Source organism: Sturnira hondurensis, unplaced genomic scaffold (genome assembly GCF_014824575.4).
Source record: "Sturnira hondurensis isolate 20B ecotype Veracruz unplaced genomic scaffold, ASM1482457v3 Scaffold0008897, whole genome shotgun sequence".
Lineage (NCBI taxonomy): Eukaryota > Metazoa > Chordata > Mammalia > Chiroptera > Phyllostomidae > Sturnira > Sturnira hondurensis.
This window is the reverse complement of record NW_028081528.1, coordinates 3,174,973-3,193,932: the sequence shown is the minus strand read 5'-3', so window position 1 is coordinate 3,193,932 and position 18,960 is coordinate 3,174,973. Positions and strand designations below refer to the sequence as shown.

Genomic DNA, 18,960 nt, shown 5'->3' with positions numbered 1-18,960 from the left:
AGCATTTATTTAATTGGAGAATTGATTCTGGAGTCAGACCTTGAAGGAAGGGAAGAATGTTAATAGGTAGGAGCATAAATAGCTGGAAAGAATGGGAAGGAACAGCCAGAGAATGGTGAACAGTTGTATTAATATATTATTTTATTTTCATTATTTTCTATTAGGAAAAATCTCAAATAGACAATTATAGAGAAGATAGTAGACAGTTATATACAAGCTACCCAGATTTAACCAGTGTTAATATTTAACTATAGTTGCTCTATTTCTCCCTTGAAAGGTAACCACTATTCTTAAATTAGTTTGTCTCTTTTCCTTTCTTCTTTGTTTTTATACTTTAATGTGAATGTAGGAATCCATAAACACTTACATTGTTTTGTTGTGTCATGTTTTGTTTTTTAAAAATTTGCGGAAATACTAATGTACTAGAGGTATCTTTTGCTTTTCTCCATTTAACTCTAGGTGTCATTGTGGAGATGTACCCACACTGATACAGATAGCTTCATCTCAATTTATTTAATTGATTGGTGGTAGACTAGGGCATCTGTTTGTAAGCTTATATTGGTTTTCAGGTGTTACTTTTACATGTGTGGTGCTTTTCTTAAGTAACAGCATTGTGTTAGGGAATTTATATTATGCCACTGATTTGAGAAGTATATTAGATAAAATTTATTTTTGTGTTTTAAAATTTTTGTCCAGGAAATCCTTGCACGAGGAATTCTTCTTCCATTAATAAATCAACTCAGTGATCCTGATTATATTAATCAATATGTCATTTGGATGGTATGTACTTTCTAAATTACAACTTGATAAAACAGTTTTTTAAAATGTAGAAATAGTGTTTGGAGATTAGGATGATTAAGCAACAATTTATTAAATTAAAAATATATCTAAAGATATTCTTTATGTGTCCAATATTTCTGTTTGCTAATATGTTGAATGTGTTAGCCAAATTCTTTTTTTTTAAGATTTTTTAATCCTCATCTGAGGATATATTTATTGACTTTAGAGAGAGAGGAAGGGGGACAGAGAGAGAGAGAAACATTGATTGGTTGCTTCCTGTTTGCTCCCTGATCTGGGATTGAACCTGCAGCCTGGGTGTATACGGGGATGATGCTGCAACCAGCTGAGCCACCTGGCCAGGGCTTGCCAAATTCTCTTTAAGAAGTGTATTGATAAGATAAACTTCACAATTTTGGTGCTGTTACTACTTGTTTAAACTTAGAAAAGGATATTTTACTGCCGATGTGTATAGGTGATGAGTGTTTTTTAAAGTTAGAGCCTTTCATGGGGGTCACAGATTCTTCTTTGTCAACTTTTATAGAGTTTTACAAGGCCCTATCAAGAGCTTTAAAAATATGCATATCCTCATAATTAAAATTTTAAAAATATATCCCTTAGTTAGGAATTATCCTGAAATTTATTGAAAGTATTAATAAGCAAATTTGCAGCATATAAGGATTGGGAAAATTGCTTCTACTAAAAAAAATGAAGGCAATTTCAGTGTCTTACATAGATGATTAGTTTAATAAATTATGCATATTGATGCAGTAGAATATTATGCAGCCATAAAAAATGATGGTAGTATATGCCAGAGTATATTTTCATAGCTCTCCTTACTGCTTTACTTAGTTTAAATTTTATTGGCAGTCATGATTGGTTGTTTCTCAACATCCTCAGCTACCTTTTCTCTCTCTCTCACTGTACTTGTTTGGTGAAACCCCACTGCTTAAATCCAGCTTAACCATTCATTTACTCTTATTCCTATTCTTATACAGCAGGTGACTGGAGAAACGGACAAATAATGGTTATTCATATCATCATAGTGATTCTCTTAAATTTAGGTCACAGAATTCCACTCTTCTGTTTAAAACCCTCCAGTGACTTTAACTCTACTCAGAGTGAAAGTCGAAACCGTCACTGCCCTGCTGGTCTGCCCTCCACCACCACTCATCCTTCTGTCTCCTCTTCTACCTTTCTTTGATGTAGCTCAGCCATCACAGCTTCCTTGCTGCCATCAAACATTCTGGCCATGCTTTTCTTCTTTCTAACGTCCTATGTATTTTACTTATTTTGTGTACAGTTTGTGGCAAGAATTTAAGTACGGTGAGTACAGGGATTTTCATTTTCTTTTATTATAAGCATTGGAGATATGGCAAGTTCTGTTTTCCCTTAATAAGTGAGTTCCCCTCCAACCAGTTTTTTAAACTTTATTTTTCAGATCCGTGATTCTAATTGCAACTATGAGGCCTTTATGAACATTATTAAATTGAGTGACAATATTGGAGAGCTAGAAGCGGTCAGAGATAAGGCAGCAGAAGAATTACAGTACCTTCGATCTCTAGATACAGCTGGTGATGGTGAGTAATTTGTTTGAGTAAAGGATGTTTTCCTTCTTCATTGAATAGTTCACACAAAACCAATTTATCTAAGTGTTTTTTACCCTATTGTTTGTTTTTCCCTTAACTAAATTGAAATCTGGTTTATTGTATTAATGTGTGCTAAGAATAAGGTATAATTTCTGAACATGAGACTGTTACTACAGTTATCTCTAAAATAAAAAAGTTGGCCTGGTTTAATATTAAATTATTTCACTATAAAATTTAAGGTTATTTATTCAGTAAAATAATTGATCTATGCATTGGTTTTTATGTTAAATTACAGTAAGTGAATGTTTAAAGTATTTCACATATAGCATTACTACTTTCTAGTTTGTAATCAATTTGTTTGTTTTTAGATATCAACACTATCAAAAATCAAATAAATAGCTTATTATTTGTAAAGAAAGTATGTGACTCAAGAATACAGCGGTTGCAGTCAGGCAAGGTAAGTAAAGTGCCTTTGCATTAACATTTAGTTGTAAATACTTTGTTTCTTAACCTGTCTAGCAAGGTGGGGGGATGGGTGAGAAAGGCGAAGGGGATTGAAAAGTACAAACTGCCGGTTATAAAATAAGTGTTGGAGAAGTGATGTACAGTATGGTTATATAGTCACTAATATCACAATAACTATGCATGGGGGCAGATGGTTACTAGAGTTGTCATGGTGATCACATAGTAAGGTGTATGAGTGAGTAGTCACTACAGTGCACACCTGAAACTGATATGATGTTGTCTGTCAAATATAGTGTAATAATAAAATTTTTAAATGTCTAGTATATAACAAAAAGTAGGATATTAACCAGTACAGTAGTCTATAAGAGAACTTTTAGGAAAAATCTCCTCTTATACAATGTATCCTAAGTATTTATGAAACCAAGCTAATGAGATTGAAACACTGCCTGGAAAATGCATAAGTAATTAAAAATTTTATTTTAATTCATGATTTGTTTCTTCATTTACCCACTTTACTCAAAATGCAGCACTTACTGAATTTTGTGCACGGGGCACTATTGCAGATTGACCTAATAGACAAAATGTCTCTCTTCACGGAGCTTACATTTTAATTGCAGAGTCAGAAAATAAGCCAATAAATAAATTGTTATATAATGTCTTAAAAAATAAAAAGTAAGTAAAATGAAAATAAGTAATGCAAAGTACAGGGATAGAGAATGTCTATGAGTGTTTTCTATAGGTGTTGAGAAATTTGGTCACATTTGAGCATAGGAAAGTCTAAATAACATGAGAGAGTCCTGTGATTTTTTTTAAATCGAACCTTTCAGGCAAGGTGAGAGCAAAGGCAAAAGCCCTGAGGTAGGAAAGTGGTTGGTGAGTTAGAGGAGGTCTGTGTGGCTGGTGTGGAATCAATGAGAGAGATTGTTAGTAGGGATGAAGTTGAAGAGGAACCTTGGGAAGTAGATTATGTATGGTTTTACCTTCCATACTAAGACTTTTTTATGATTTTAATTGTGATCCATTGGAGATTTTCTTTGGTGAGTCAAGTGTGATTTCTGAGTTAAAATGATTACTTTGGCCCTTTGTGATGAATTATAGTGGAGTGGTGGAGCAAGAATGGAAACTAAGTGATCATTTATAAGACTACTGATTTAGTTTAGTAAGAGATATCTGCAGAGGTTATGAGAAGTATTAAATAGTTAGAGTCTGCATATAGTGCTAACAGGATTTGGTAATGGATTAAATATCCTAATTGTTAAACTCAAGTTCAAGGGAGAGTTTAGTGATGGAAATACACTTTGAGAATCCTTGGGATTAGCAGATGTTTATTTAAAGTTAGGAGACTGGGTGAGGTACCTGAAGTGGGAGCATAAGAAGGTACTAAGAACTCAGTCCTGAGGCACTGCAGTTACTATAGTTTAAGATAAAGTAGATTTACCCAAAGATAAAGTAGGTGGTGAGATTGAAGGAAAACCTGAGAGTGCGATATTCTAGAAGCCGAGTGTAGAAAGTGTTTAAAGAAGTGAGAAATCAGGTTTGTCAAAGACTTACCTCACATTGGGTGTGCCATCGAGGGGGTTATTGGTGATCTGATGACAGCATTGTGGTGGAGCTGTGGAGAGAAACCCGATGGAGTCAGTCCAGGAGGAAATGGGAAGAGATGAATTAGAAACAGTGGTTATCCTTAGCTCTTTCGAGTTTTACTATAAAGCAGAGCAGAGATTTGGGGCTCTAAGACAGGAAAAAACTTTTTAAGTTTAGTTTTTAGTGCAGTCACTTTTCTGCACTGGTTTTCTATTCTGGAAATTTATGTGTACTTTCTTGTCTTACGATTTTGCAATTTTCCGTAAGGAATAGAAGACATTTTTTAAGAACTTTAGTTTGCTAGGTTAATTTAAACTCATATTACTCGAGGCCCATGTTTGTCATAGACATACATGTGTGTGCATGTATGTATGTCGGTCTGTAAATTAACTATCTTAAAATTAGTTTATATTTTGTAACAAATTCAGAATAGAAAAACGACATGGTTTTACTAGTGTTTATTGTTTCTTTAAGTAGATCTTAGAGTTAGTAATCCTTCAGCATCATTATTTAAAGTCTATTTGCCCACTCTTTGATAATTGAATCCTTTTAAAACTTAGATGCCTTGTTTGAAGCCTGTGAGTTCTATTTTGAATATTAAGTATTACTTCTTGGATAGCTCAAGTCATGCATTTTCCTTTGGAAGGAACCTAAGTATCCCCACAGAGATCTATTTTTTTTTAACCATATTACTTATCTCGAAATCTTAGAAGACCTTTTATTCTTTTTATTACAAATAAAGTTATAGTGACTACTCTTCCTGATCCCATTAGCCATGGGGATGCTGCTGGGCAGGAGAAATAGAAGAGAAACCATGTTCTAGCACTGGGTTGCATTATGCCAGGTATTTTAAGCGAGTTACCTGTTACTATTCCGTACTTATATGAAGGGATAATAATTACAAGACATTTTTTTTTCTTTCTTCAAAGTAGTTTTCTTCTCCTTTATGAATCACCTATGCCTAATTTAGTATCTGTCCCTGGATAAGGCAGCCTATTTTATCTTTCAGAGAACCTGCCTATCTTTTCTTTTTAAATCACAGACTTGGGAATGTGCACAGAGAAGCTGGTGAAAATAGTTCACAGAAATATCGTGGGTTTTAGAGGAGAGGACAGCAGGCTTTGAAAACAGACTCATACTTACTGGCTTTGTGATCACAGGCAACCTTTCTGGTCTTTGGTTTTCTTACACGTTAACTGGAATTGGTGACACTCATCCAATAGGATTGTTGTGGAGATTAAGTGAAGTAATAATGTGTGTAATGTGCCTAGCATAGTGCTTGACATGTAGAGTCTCTTAAGTTGTGAAACATTTTTAAAATTTGTTTTATATGTAGGTAGTTATGGTGCTTTATAAACTTCCTTAAGCATATATAATTTATCGTCTGCATATTCTAAGAAGAAGTACATTTCTACATTTACATTTCCGTAAAACACATTGTAGAGTTTTTACTCTCTTAGTAGCAAAATCACTCTTTGGGAATATTTTCTGTTTTCCCAGTAGGTAGACTTCAGCCTCTACTTTAAAATGTTGGGATTTGTTAATTCTTGGACATATTAAGCATTCTAAACATCCCCTCAAGCCTCTAAAATTTTCATTTTTGTTTGGAGTATGTATAGCTGGAGAATACTTGAAAATACAGTAATTTAGATTTATTTTGCATTGGAAGAAATGAATGCTTGTCATACTTAATATACAGTGTCTGGCACAAATAATGCCCCTTTTTATTACAGAATCTTCTATTACAATATCATAAGCATGTAATTCTGTACAGTCACACTCAAGCACACCATATGACATTTTAGGTGAAATGTTCAAATAAAACTAAGGAAAATGGAGACAACTGTACTTGAACAATAATAAAAAATGCAAAAAACCCCTATAAATTATTACACCCATATTATTACCCTACCAACCACACTCAAGGCCCTACTTCTGCTGAACCCTGTATATTTACTAAGCAACTCTGAAAATAACATTCACTGAGCTGAAACTGTTTTATTGGGCATCCCATTTATAGAATGAAAAACCTTTATTTTTATTCTGCTTTGGTTTTTTTACACCTATATAAAGATCTTTAACCTAATGAATGAATACATGAAATAACCTGCATTTCCTTTTATTTGTAGGAAATAAATACTGTGAAACTGGCAGCAAACTTTGGGAAACTTTGCACAGTCCCTTTGGACAGCATCCTTGTAGACAATGTTGCACTACAGTTTTTTATGGGTAGGTAAATCCATTTTATGAAAATAATATAACCCTTGAACTTTTTAATAATTGTAAATATTATTAAATTTTAAATACTTAATGTTGAACATGCCAAATCTGTCTCTCTTTTACTCCCTATTCTCCAAAATGTTCCTTTTTCAGAGGAAAACATAGTGGTAGAAATTTATTTTGTTTTTGAGGAAATAAATGCTTAGTATAACTTGAATGTGCATTTGCTAAACTGCTTTTAAAATAAACCCTAAGAGAATCTGCTGTGAATTTAAATTATTTGAGGAAGAGTGCTTTGTGAGTAATACATGGTAATACAGATCTTATTTGTATCATTTTTGTGTATGAATGAGAAGGGACTCGGTTTCTATGCCATTTTAATATATATGCATATTGTTGATTTTATTACTATTATGTCAAAATTGTTTTATTTTGAGGACATTTTCACTAAAATTTCCTGATTATTAATTGTCATAATCGAAAACATAAATTCATGACTTGTGGTAAGGTTCATTCCTTATGTATTAATATGTAAGGAAATATTAATATGTTATGATTAGTAATCTTTATTGAGAACAAAGGCTGAATATTAGTAAAATAGTTTATTTCTGCTGAAGTCTTATGTAGCAATTTTACCCCCTAGAGATTTTATTATGAAAAGTGAGATTTTTTTTAAGAATGTGCTTTTGTGTTTCCTACATAACTGTTCTTTTTAGCTTTACTAATTCATAATATAACTATATCTTTAACTCAGACATTTGTTAAACATTTTCAAAATGCAGAATTTTAAGTACTTGAAACACTAATCCTTCTTAGTTTTCCTGTCATACAGCTGCATGCACCCAGAAGTGTGTGGCATTATTACCTATGTCCTTATGGGTTTCACTTGGTAGATTTCATGCAGCAAACTGGAGGCCAAGCACATCTCTTCTTCTGGATGACAGTGGAGGGGTACCGGGTTACAGCCCAACAGCAGTTAGAAGTTTTATTAAGCTGTCAGAAAGATGGAAAACATCAAACCAACCAGACCAAAGGTCTTTTAAGAGCAGCTGCTGTTGGAATTTATGAACAATATTTATCAGAAAAGGTGAGGATATGCTTTGGTTGCTGTGTTCTTATCTTCTTTGGCAGTATCATTAATAACAACTTTTATACTCCTTATAAATATTACTTGTGCTAGGCACAACTACTTCACAAGCATTGTCTTATCCTGGTAATTTATTGTATATTATTATTCTAATTTTATAGGTGAAGAAACTAATGTTAAGAAAAGTGAATTAATTTGGCCAAAGTCATGAAAATACTAAATGACAAAGTCAAGATTCAGAGTCACATACACTTGGATTCAAAGACACAGTAGGTGAAAGTAAAAGGATGGGAAAAGATAAATCATGCAAGGAGTAACCAAAACAGCTGGATTGGCTATACTGATATTATACAGTAGATTTTAAGGCAAAAATTGTTTCTAGAGGAAAGAGGAACGTTTTGTAATAATAAAAGGATTAATTGATCAGGATGATAAAACAATTAGAAACATAAAAAACCCCACATACATGGAACAAAAAACTGACAAAGTTAAAGAGAGAAATAGAGAGTTCAGCAATAATAGTTTACAACTTCAGTACCTACTTTCATTAATTGATAGAACATTTAGAAAATCACCAAAGATGCACAGGAATTAAGGAACACTGTGACTCAGTTACACCTTTTACATGTATAGAATATTTCATATAACTATAGCAAAATACACATTATTTTCATGCGCACATGAAACATTCTCCAGAATAGACCATGTGCCAGGGCATAAAACAAGTCTTAATTTAACAGTATTGAAAATCATGCAAAGTATGTCCTTTTCTCCTAATACAACAACAAAAGGATTAATTAGAAATCAATTAGAAATTAAGTAGAAATCAACAGAAGGAGTTTCAGAAATTTGCACATATTTGAACATTAAAGAACACATTTCTAAATAGCCTCTAGGTCAAAAAAATGAATGTAAATGAAAACACAATGTCACAATGTATGGGGTGCAGTTAAAAGCAGTGCTGCGAGAGAAGGTCATAGCTTTAAAAAATGGAAAGAAGAAAGATTTCAAATCAACAATCCATGTTCTTTCCATAAAAATCTAGAAAAAGTAAAGCAAAATGAATGCGAGGCAACAGAAGGAAGGAAATAGTAATGATAAGAATGGAAATGAGTTAAATAGAAAAGAGAAAAACAATGATAAAAATCAATGAAACGAAAAATTCATTCTTTGAAAAGATCAACTAAAGCAATAAATTTCTAGCTAGATTAGCCAAGAAAAACAAGAGATCACCAGAATCATGAATGAGATCACCACCAATTATACAGAAATTAAAAGGACTACAAACAAATAGTCTAAGCAACTTTGACAACAAATTAGATAACTTAAATAGACAAATTCTTAGAAAGATGTAGATTGCCAAACTGACTCAAAAAGAAATAGAACATATAATATAATAAAAATTTTAATTAGTAATTAAAAGTCATCTCACAAAGAAAGCTAAGGCCTGTAAGGTTTCACTGGTGAGTTGTATGACACATTTTAAGAAAAAATAATATTAATTTTTCATAAACTCTTTCACAGTGTAGGGGAAGAATACATTTTCCATTTCATTTTATGAGGCTAGTGTCATTCAGATATCAAAGCCAGACGAAGATCATTTAGAAAACCGTAGATAAGTGCCATGAATATGGACACACAAATCCCCAAAATTCAAGATTACTCATACTCCAGTACTTTTTTCTCCAATCCAAAGAAATATTTTTTAACTCCAGTACTATTAATAGTTATGTTGTAATGCCTATTTATACTTGCACAAATATTAAATTTTAGTATACAGTATGAATTTTATTTGAAAACTGCTTGTTAGTGTATTTGCTTACATTTTTGGCTTATAAAGTATATTTAAATAGCATAGTTTTAAGAATAATAGTATAACAAACCCCTATACATCCTGTCCAGCTTAAGAAATAGAATATTCGGTGTACTTTTGAAGATCCCTACCTATTCTTCACCTGTCCTCACCTGTCAGGTTTGCCTGTTTCCTTCCTTCTTGATGAAGTCAGTTTCCTGTAGTTATTCACTTCTTTTCTCATACGGTTTTGCTATACATGTGTGTTCTAAACGATATATTGCTTAGTTTTGTTTTTAAACTTTTCATCAGTGCAATGATACTATGAGTGTTGCTTTTCTCCCCATAGGCACCATTATATTTGAATCCATAATGTTGATTCATGCAGGAATAGGCATTTTCACTAAAGTACTTCATTGCACAGGTATACAGTAGTTTATTTACCTTTTGATAGTATTTATGAACATTTTGTTTCTATTGCACTGCTGCTGTGAATATTGTAGTTCATGTTTCCCTGTGCACAAATTCAAGTTTCTGCTATCTGAAAACATTACATTGAGTATATAAGTCTTTTGCATGTTAATTCTTAAAGTAAGATATGGACTAAATTCTATTGTAGTCTAGTAGTATAAATTACAATTATAATGGAAAAATCAAAAAATTAAGTTACTTAAGTCAGTTTCAGCATTTTAAAGATATTTCATTGTATTCTGGCTCATTGTTTCCTTTGAGAAATCATTGTAAGTGTGTTATTCTTTTGAAAATAACTCTTTTTTAGCATTGAAAGGCAGCCCTTGTCTCAGGAAACCCTTTCCTGGGACACCAGAAGCCCCAGAGGATAGCCATGGGCAACCGTTCTTTCCTCTTCACCATAATGGGTCTCCCATTGCGCAGCGCTCCCAGTGCAACTGAAGGGCACTGTGTCGTGAATGTTAACAGTTCATCTTTCACTTTCCTATCCTGTGCTTCATGTTACGATAGGAGGTTTCATTTTTAACATTCTGAATGTTGTAACTAGGTTTTTAGAAGTTCAGTTAATGAAAGTGAGAGTGAGTGTAATACCAACACCATCCATCATGATGCAGACACCACCAGAAAAAAAAGATGCAGTGACTGGGCTATTTTAATGACAGGTGGAGGGAACTGTACAACTGGATTAGGGAGAGGACATAACCAAACAGAGCGTGCTTCACAATGTGCAAAAAGCATTTTGAGATCGGTCATGGTGGATGGAGAAGGTGATAATGAAAGCAAATATGAAGGCTGAACATTACACATACTTTTAAGTCAATATAGGGTTCTTTCTGTGTCCCAAAAAGAAGACTCCAGTGATCATTTAAAAATAGTGGCTCTTGAATTAACTTGGACATACCACACAAATGGACACACATTAGCCTATCTTCCCCTGGATTATTTTGTAAACTGAGTATAGTTACATGTTTTGATTCAGACGTTTCAAGTGAATATCCTGTGAGTAAACAAGAGAGGAACGTGATTTCGCCCTTTAAAGTTTAGAGGTTTTTCCGTCAGCTCTTACCAGTAAGCATGGTTTCTGTAGTATATTGTGTTGCATCAAACTGGGACAACACAGTACATTTTTCATAGCTCCTCAGTACTGTGGTTTGAAAAAATGGAGTTTTAGATATCTTCTTGATTTCTAATATTTGTAATAAACTGCAAAAACATAGAACAAACTTTACTCATTTATCTTCATATTCAGTAGACAGTGCAGTGCAAACATAAATTTTAATGAATTCTATTTAGTCCATAAAATTTTTACCAAAGATAAAGAAAAAGGTATTACCTGCTAAATAGCATGTGTTTTTAAATACATACAACACTGCTGAGAGATCATTTGCTTACTGAGGCCTAATTTTCTCCTCTTTCTTGATTTATTCATTTGTTCCTTAGATACTCACTCTATTGGACAGCATGGAGAAATTATTTAAATAATGCCTCCTTTTGCTAGTTTTCTAAGAGTTACCATCCTCATCACTTGTTTACTCTCCAGAGCCTTCAAAACTAGAAATTCAAAGTTGACATCCTAAAGATAATCATATTCCTAGGTTTTCAGATTTTTTTCTCTTTAAAATTTTTATTGTATTTTTTCCATTACCATTTAGTCCCAATAAGTCCCTCTTCCCTCAACAGTCTACCTATGAGGCTGTCTCATTGCTTCTCGGCCTTTTGGCTATGAGCAAGTGTAGTATCTATTCTTATCAGTTTAATATGAGTCTTTCTCTATTTTGCTTGTTAGTTCAGTTTGTTAATTAGATTCTACATGTGAGTGAAATCCTATGGTATTTGTCTTTCTCTTCCTGTCTTAATCTCACTTAGTGTAAGCAATTTTTCACATTGAACATCATTTTGGCAGTTGCTGGAACACATTCACTTTTCAGATGTTTTTTTCACAATGGAACTTTGCTGCAGTGTTACAAAACCAAATTTAGGATAAGGGTAGTCTTTTCTAAAGGCCATTCAAAGGTTTGTTTCTAGTGTTAGATAAGTAACAAATGGCTTATTATTTTGGCAGTTATATTAATTACACATCCAGGACTACTGAATGCTAAAAACTGACTCCTAATGATAGTATTTCCTATGTGCCAGACATTGTTCTTGTATGGTTTGCATAAATCTCTTCTAACCCTTACAATAACCTTGTGTGGTAATACCTATATTTTGCAGGCTGAGTACAAATTGTTCGTCTACCAGAGTATACTACACGATGACAAGGAGATTCTAGCTGTTATTTCAGCCTTCTTAAACATTGAGTTGTCATTTATAAAACAGGCATTTTCTGCCAATTACTTTTAAATAAATATTACTAAATAATATGATTTCATTATTTAGTTCTTCTATTATCAAGGCTTAATTTGTATTTAGAAATTCCAAAGATAAGTACTATTGTTTTTTTGTTTGTTAGGCATCTCCAAGAGTTATTGTTGATGATTATTTGGTAGCAAAATTAGCAGATACTTTGAATCATGAAGATCCAACTCCTGAAATCTTTGATGACATTCAAAGAAAGGTATTATATACAACATTTATTATTAGATCTTTCTTGAAAAAATGTATTTCTATATGTATGTAATTTGTTTAGTAAAAGATTACTGAAAATTAGGTAATTAAACAGAAGAGTTATGGTAATAATATTTCTCAACTACAAAAATATAGGCCAGTTTTATTTGTTTGTTTAACAAATGAGGAAAATGCTTATTTTAGGCTGTTTTATTTGAATCTGATTGCAGAGCTAGATAAACAGTTTTAGAATTTCATGAATTGATGGTATTATGTAAATAACATTTCTCAAATTTATTGTAATGGGCCTTGAGACTTGTTTCTTAGACAACACTTCTTCCTAAAACATTATGTGTAGCCTGCTGTCATGTGACTTGTATTGTAGTAGGACCTTTTCAATGCAATGTAGACCAGAAGAAGTCATTAATTGTGACATAGTCTTATCGCTAACATCTTATAAATAGGGAGCTGTGATTCATCAGAGCAAGACTTCAGTCTAGCTGTTGGTAAAATCTTATTAGTGGAAATCAGTATGTTATCCCTATTAATGATTGAATATCTTCATTTATTCAATAGGTATATGAACTGATGCTACGAGATGAAAGATTTTATCCGTCCTTTAGACAGAATGCACTTTATGTGCGCATGCTAGCCGAGCTGGATATGTTAAAAGACCCTAGTTTCAGAGGATCAGATGATGGCGATGGAGGTGGGTGGCACACAGTGTATGTGTGTGTGTGTGTGTGTGTGTGTGCATGTGTGTGTGTTCCTGTAATACTCTGCTTACCAAACAAATGTCCTTTCAGACAAGATAAAACATGTCTTTGAAGTCCAAATAACAATTATAGTATATTTAAAAATCTATAAATTTTGAGTGACAAAGTTTAGTTACCATACTAAATTTCAACCCTTTAGGGTTGAAAATTTAATAACAGATTAGAACATATAATTATAGAAGCTTTGAAATATTAAAGAAGAATACTTTTTTGAGTTTTGTCATGCAAATATTTTTATGGTGAATAATAAGTTCATGACTAACAGTAAGATTATTGAGAAGATTAAATGAGAATAACAAGTAATGATTCTGAGAGGGTACTATAAACTATAAAGCTTTAAGTACAGTTTTTTTCCTTTAAGTATATTGTTTTCTGAATATTGTACAGGATAAGCTGGAAGAAGCTGCAACAGTTATTTATTCCAGGCTTTTGGTTTTTTTAAGTGAGGTTGCTATCAGCTTGGTATAGTGAGGAAAGCAGAGTGTAAGAGTCAGAATATTTATATTTTACTCTTGTTGTGCTACATAGTACTTGTGTGATATTGGCCAAACAATTTCTTTAAGTCTCATTTTTCCCAGTTGTGAATCTGGATTAATATTCTCCTCATAATAAAGATTTTAGCTCTGAGTCATTGTCGGATTTAAATGGAATTATATACATGGTCTGGCACAAGTAATACCCCTTTTTTATTACACAAATTTGTATTACAAAATTATAGGCATGTAATTCTGTGACAAAGTATCACACTCAAGCACACCATATGACATTTTAGGTCAGATGTTCAAATTAAAAGTATAAACTATTACACCCATGTTATTACCCTACCAACCACACTCAAGCAGGTGTTACTTCTGCTGGGTCCTGTATATGTAAATGATTTATAAACTAAAACACAAAGTAAGTTTCTATTGGTAATAAATAATCAGTTATTTAGAATAGTGGGAGAGGCAACCCTTAGAACACAAGGTTCCAGAATCTTAGGCCCAATGGCCATTTTACTTGTGATCCAGTTCAGAAGCTTTTGTTAAACTCTGATTAAATATCTAAGGCTTCTGGTATGTTCTACTAAGCAAATAAGCAATGTAAATAAAAGGTAAATGGGCAGGATTTGACTAAGGAATAGTTTAAGAGAGTGCTTTAATTATAATCACTCATCTCTGGGTAGGCTTATGAACAGAACCACTTGGGGTTAGTAACAGATCTTTTAAGCGATGAGCACCTGCTGCTTTAAAAAATGCCTCCATCATGGAAGTTTGCTAGCTCCCTTCTCCTCCACCCCTCCCCTTGCGTGCAGTCTGTATTAGTGAGATTGTACTTTTCAAGTAATCTAAGAAACCTAGTTATGGGTTTTTCTGTTTGAGTTTTAATAACCTTTGTATTGATTATTGATCTAATATCTTGAGTTTTTAAATTAACTCTGTCTTATTTGTAAAATTAGAATGATATTTTAACTGGAATGGATTGCATAATTAACGAAGTTTTTTTAAGGAGTACTACTATGGGAGTAAAGTTCAGTGTACCTCAAGTTGACTATATAATATATCCATATTTAGTGACCATTGGAAAACCTTTTATAGCACTGCTATGAAATTTGCAGTAGCAGCTGTACTTCTAGAAAAGGTTGCTATAAATACTTTTGTTGTTTATTTTAATTTCATTAAGGAATTTCTTAGGACTGTGAAATGTATTTGCTGTATTATCCAGAATGAAAGAAGATAACTTGAATCATAATCATATCACTTAAAATGATAGTAACAGTATGTTCTGTGGGAGTCGTTTTGGATGTTGTAGTTTAAAAACTCTCCCACTCTTCTAGATTGACTTTTAGCCTCTGTACATGTCTTTCTAACCAGTCTTCTTGTATTTAACTTTTTGTATTGCACTAATGGAAATAAATTATTTATAAGCCATTTCAAACTTCCCAAAACCTCATATTTACTTTAAGTAGATCTTTAAAAAGTTTTTCTGCAACTGGTTTTGATCTGAAGTAAGTGTCCTTATCCATCTGTGAGTAATGCTCACACTGGAGTCATTGATTGTAGCTTGGAATTGCATATGTGTGTATCTTTTGTCTTTCTAGGGGATTGCTTTTTGACATTAATTCCTAATTGATGAGCTTTTATATATTTTATCACTAAGAAATTGCCTATCCCTTTTTAAAAATAATTTGAAAAACATGTGGAATGATGGGTATAAATATGAAGTATTAAAAATAGCTGTAGGTTTATTGTCAGTGTTTAGGTTTCAGGAAATTAAAACTTTTTGAAATAGTAAGGCTTATGATTTTCACATCTTTATGAGATTGTTTAACCAAAAATAGGCTTTCTCCACATCTTTTTTCTGACTTCTAAATTTAAGCTTTGTGACACTTTGTTCATATTTTAGACATTCTGAAATTTTGGCCACTTTTCAGATATTTTGAAATATTGTCTAATCCAGTGTTTAGTCTGTAGCTAATTTTTTGAAAATGGCAGGCTACAATTGAGCCTAAAATTAATGAGCCAAGTCTTATCAAGTATAATAGTATCTTCTGGTGCTTTTCTCTGTGGGGGAAGAAAGTTCATTCCTATTTAACCAAACTCCAGTGGATAGGTAGGAAGTCGACAGTTTGCTCATACATTCTCTCTCTCCCTCTCTCTCTCACTCTCTCTCACTCTCTCTCACTCTCTCTCTCCCTCTCTCTCACTCTCTCTCTCCCTCTCTCTCTCCCCCCCTCTCTCCCCCCTCTCTCACTTCCTCTCTCTCTCCCCCGCCTCTCTCCCCGGCCTCTCTCCCCTCTCTTTCTCTTTCTCTCTCTCTCACTCTTGCTCTCTCACTCTTGCTCTCTCTCTTGCTCTTTCTCTCTCTCTCTCTCATTTCTCTCCTCTCTCATTTCTCTCCTCTCTTCCTCCCCTTTCTTCCTTTTCTTTTTCCTCTTTTTTATGATTGCTTTCTTTAGTAGTTCAGTTGTAAGTTAAAGTAAATATTTTCTTTTTAATTAAAACAATCTTAAAAATATGTTTTCTGTTTTAAATTTTAATTTTAATCATACTGTTTTTCTCACCATGTCAAACTATAATTTTTTCTAATATTTATAGACATTTATCAGATTCTTGATTAAGCACAGACCTTGATTGATTTTAAATTCTGTTTCTGCATCTTATTATTGTTCATTGATCAAGAAATTAAACTATGCTTGCTTTCCTCCTATTTCCTGATTCCCTTTGCCCTTGGTGGGAAGATTTAAGAGGTGGGCAGACCACACAGGTAGGAGGCATATATAATTGAAGGAGAATAGAGGACAATTTATTTATTCATTTTAATTATCACCTTGCTGTTAACCAAGAGGTAATCTTAAATGAAATTTCCTGTTTACCTTTTGTGACCACAGGTCTGAGGGACCAGAAAATGTTCTTAAGCATTTAGAATTGTTGAGTCGGAAAGCAACACCATCTGTCTTTTTCTGAAAGCAATAGAAATTTGCTTTTAAGATCTCTTTAAGAGATCCAAATTTGTTAATAATCTCTTAAGTGCTAGAGACCATACATAATAATTTTAACATATGTATATAAAGGGGCATCTTAGCTGTTGACTTAATTTGCTGAGATGTAAATAAAGACTGAGGGAAAAGACATTAATTTTCGTAAAACACAATTAACTTACTAACATTAATTTTAAAAAACAATTTTAGTTGCTCTTTAAATGGCATTGTACATGGAGTTTTACATATATTTTGCACTATTAGTTATATATTGATTTAAGAATCTACACTTCCAATATTTTTGAACCAAATATAGCAAGAATAAGTAGACTTAAAGATATATTAAATATCTTTAATCTATTCTTCACACTAAAGAATGGTTTTATTTGTAATATTTCTTAATCCAGTGAGACAGAAATGACAAAATACCTCTCACTTCCAAACACTCACTTTGCAGCATTTCTTCTCATGTTTATATTGTATTGGACAACTTAATACAGTACTATGAGGATAAAATATTTAATAGTTGCTCTCTTTATACATGAATGCCTTTGTGTGTGTGTGTGTGTAAGCAACTGAGGTATGGATGGGGGAGGGGGAATTAGGTTTACAATTGTGAGTATGCAAAACACAGTTATGCTTGTATTATTACCTATTATTGTTTTCCATGTGAACAACTGTCTATAAACTTAAAGTTTATACTTACTTCCCCCCACCATATATATATATATGTGTGTGTGTGTGTATTTTCACTGAAATTTCTGGCTTGGAAAACCATGGTGTGTGAAGGGACAGGTGTTGGAGTAGTGTATGACAATTTTCTTAACTGTTCTGGTATGTCTTGGCTTGGCCGACTTTCGTTCTTGGTGTTTGAACCTTAGATAAAGCAGCTGTTTCAAGTGTTTTACTATATGCTAAGTTGAATTTCCCTTCCCACAGAATCTTTTAATGGGTCTCCTACAGGAAGCATAAATTTGGTAAGTACTGTTATGGGTACTTTAATTATTAAAGTGGCTTGAAAATAATATGAAAGGCAGAGCCTTAACATATAAAAATGAATGATACATTAGAGGCCCCAGTATCGTCCTTTAGTGTTATAAGAAGTTGTGCTTTTAAAGAAGTTTTAAATTCACATATAAGACAGCTGTGAATTAGAATTTGAAATGAAACTTATTTTAAAAAATGGACTTGGGCCACCACTGCATGATTCATTTGCATTTGATTTTAAAAAATTATTTTACTGTTTTAAATCCTAATATTTAGTATTTTTAAATGACTGATTAGTAAAGTCATAGGCAGTAAGGTTATACAGATGTGTACACGTGTAAATGTTTACATTGCAAATAATTTTTCTCCTCTTGTATTTAGAAAAGACGTATAAAACTAGTTGGGGTGTCGGAACGCTTCTAGATATTTTTTAAAGCCTATACTGTAACAAATTCTGGTGACTGTAAATTTTATTATTTTTCTAATATGAACAGAGTTGTACCTACTTAATTTTTTCAAGTGTAGAGAGTTTTATAGTGAATTAAGCAACTAATCTATGATTGTAGGTTTCAGAATGACATGTTTTTAGCATATAAGCTGTCATTAATATTTCATGGATACAAGGTGAAGTGTGAAATGATGAACATGTCAGTTCTTTTAGGATATTCATTCTTGCCATTGAATAACTTAGTTCATAAAATGCTGCTAGAAAGAAATATTAGTGTTCCATAGAAGTTTCAGTCACAGTTTGCAGGGTGTCCGCGGAGGTTGTTCTCTTTGTTTTTCCTTCACTTTCATTCTACATCACTTTCATTCAGACTTTTATAACAGCTAAGTTGCTTAGAGGCCCACTGTCTTACGGTGTCTTCTGCACCGCACAGTTGTTTCTAAAATAACCTTACTGAGTAAATGTTCTGTTACTTTACAGAGTACTACAGCAAATCAGCCCTAGTGTTATGTCAGAAATTTTATAACATTTAAAATGTTTTCCTAAATCATTTGGTATTATTACTATTTACTTATTATATTCCATAGCCTTGTAACAACACAGAATAGCTCCTACAGCATGAAGAAAACATTAGCAATAAGCCCTGGCTGGTGTAGCTCAGTGGATTGAGCCTGGGAACCAGAGGATCGTGGTTTGATTCCCAGTCAGGGCACATTCCTGGGTTGCAGGCTGGTTCCTTGCAGGCCAACTACCACCA

At 33.0% G+C, this 18,960-nt stretch overlaps 1 protein-coding gene and 1 pseudogene across 3 annotated transcripts in view; both read left to right on the top strand.

Moving 5' to 3' along the window:
* Positions 1 to 18,960, top strand: part of SNX13 (sorting nexin 13) — a 121,995-nt gene that overhangs the window by 66,013 nt on the left and 37,022 nt on the right. For all 3 annotated transcript variants that reach the window (XM_037056275.1, XM_037056276.1, XM_037056277.1), the window contains exons 9-16: positions 697 to 780; positions 2,219 to 2,357; positions 2,735 to 2,823; positions 6,545 to 6,644; positions 7,529 to 7,722; positions 12,438 to 12,542; positions 13,109 to 13,241; positions 17,708 to 17,745. In XM_037056275.1, the coding sequence (XP_036912170.1) occupies positions 697 to 780; positions 2,219 to 2,357; positions 2,735 to 2,823; positions 6,545 to 6,644; positions 7,529 to 7,722; positions 12,438 to 12,542; positions 13,109 to 13,241; positions 17,708 to 17,745 (882 nt within the window). The remainder of the gene's footprint in view (positions 1 to 696; positions 781 to 2,218; positions 2,358 to 2,734; positions 2,824 to 6,544; positions 6,645 to 7,528; positions 7,723 to 12,437; positions 12,543 to 13,108; positions 13,242 to 17,707; positions 17,746 to 18,960) is intronic.
* Positions 11,686 to 11,812, top strand: LOC118993792 (uncharacterized; annotated as a pseudogene).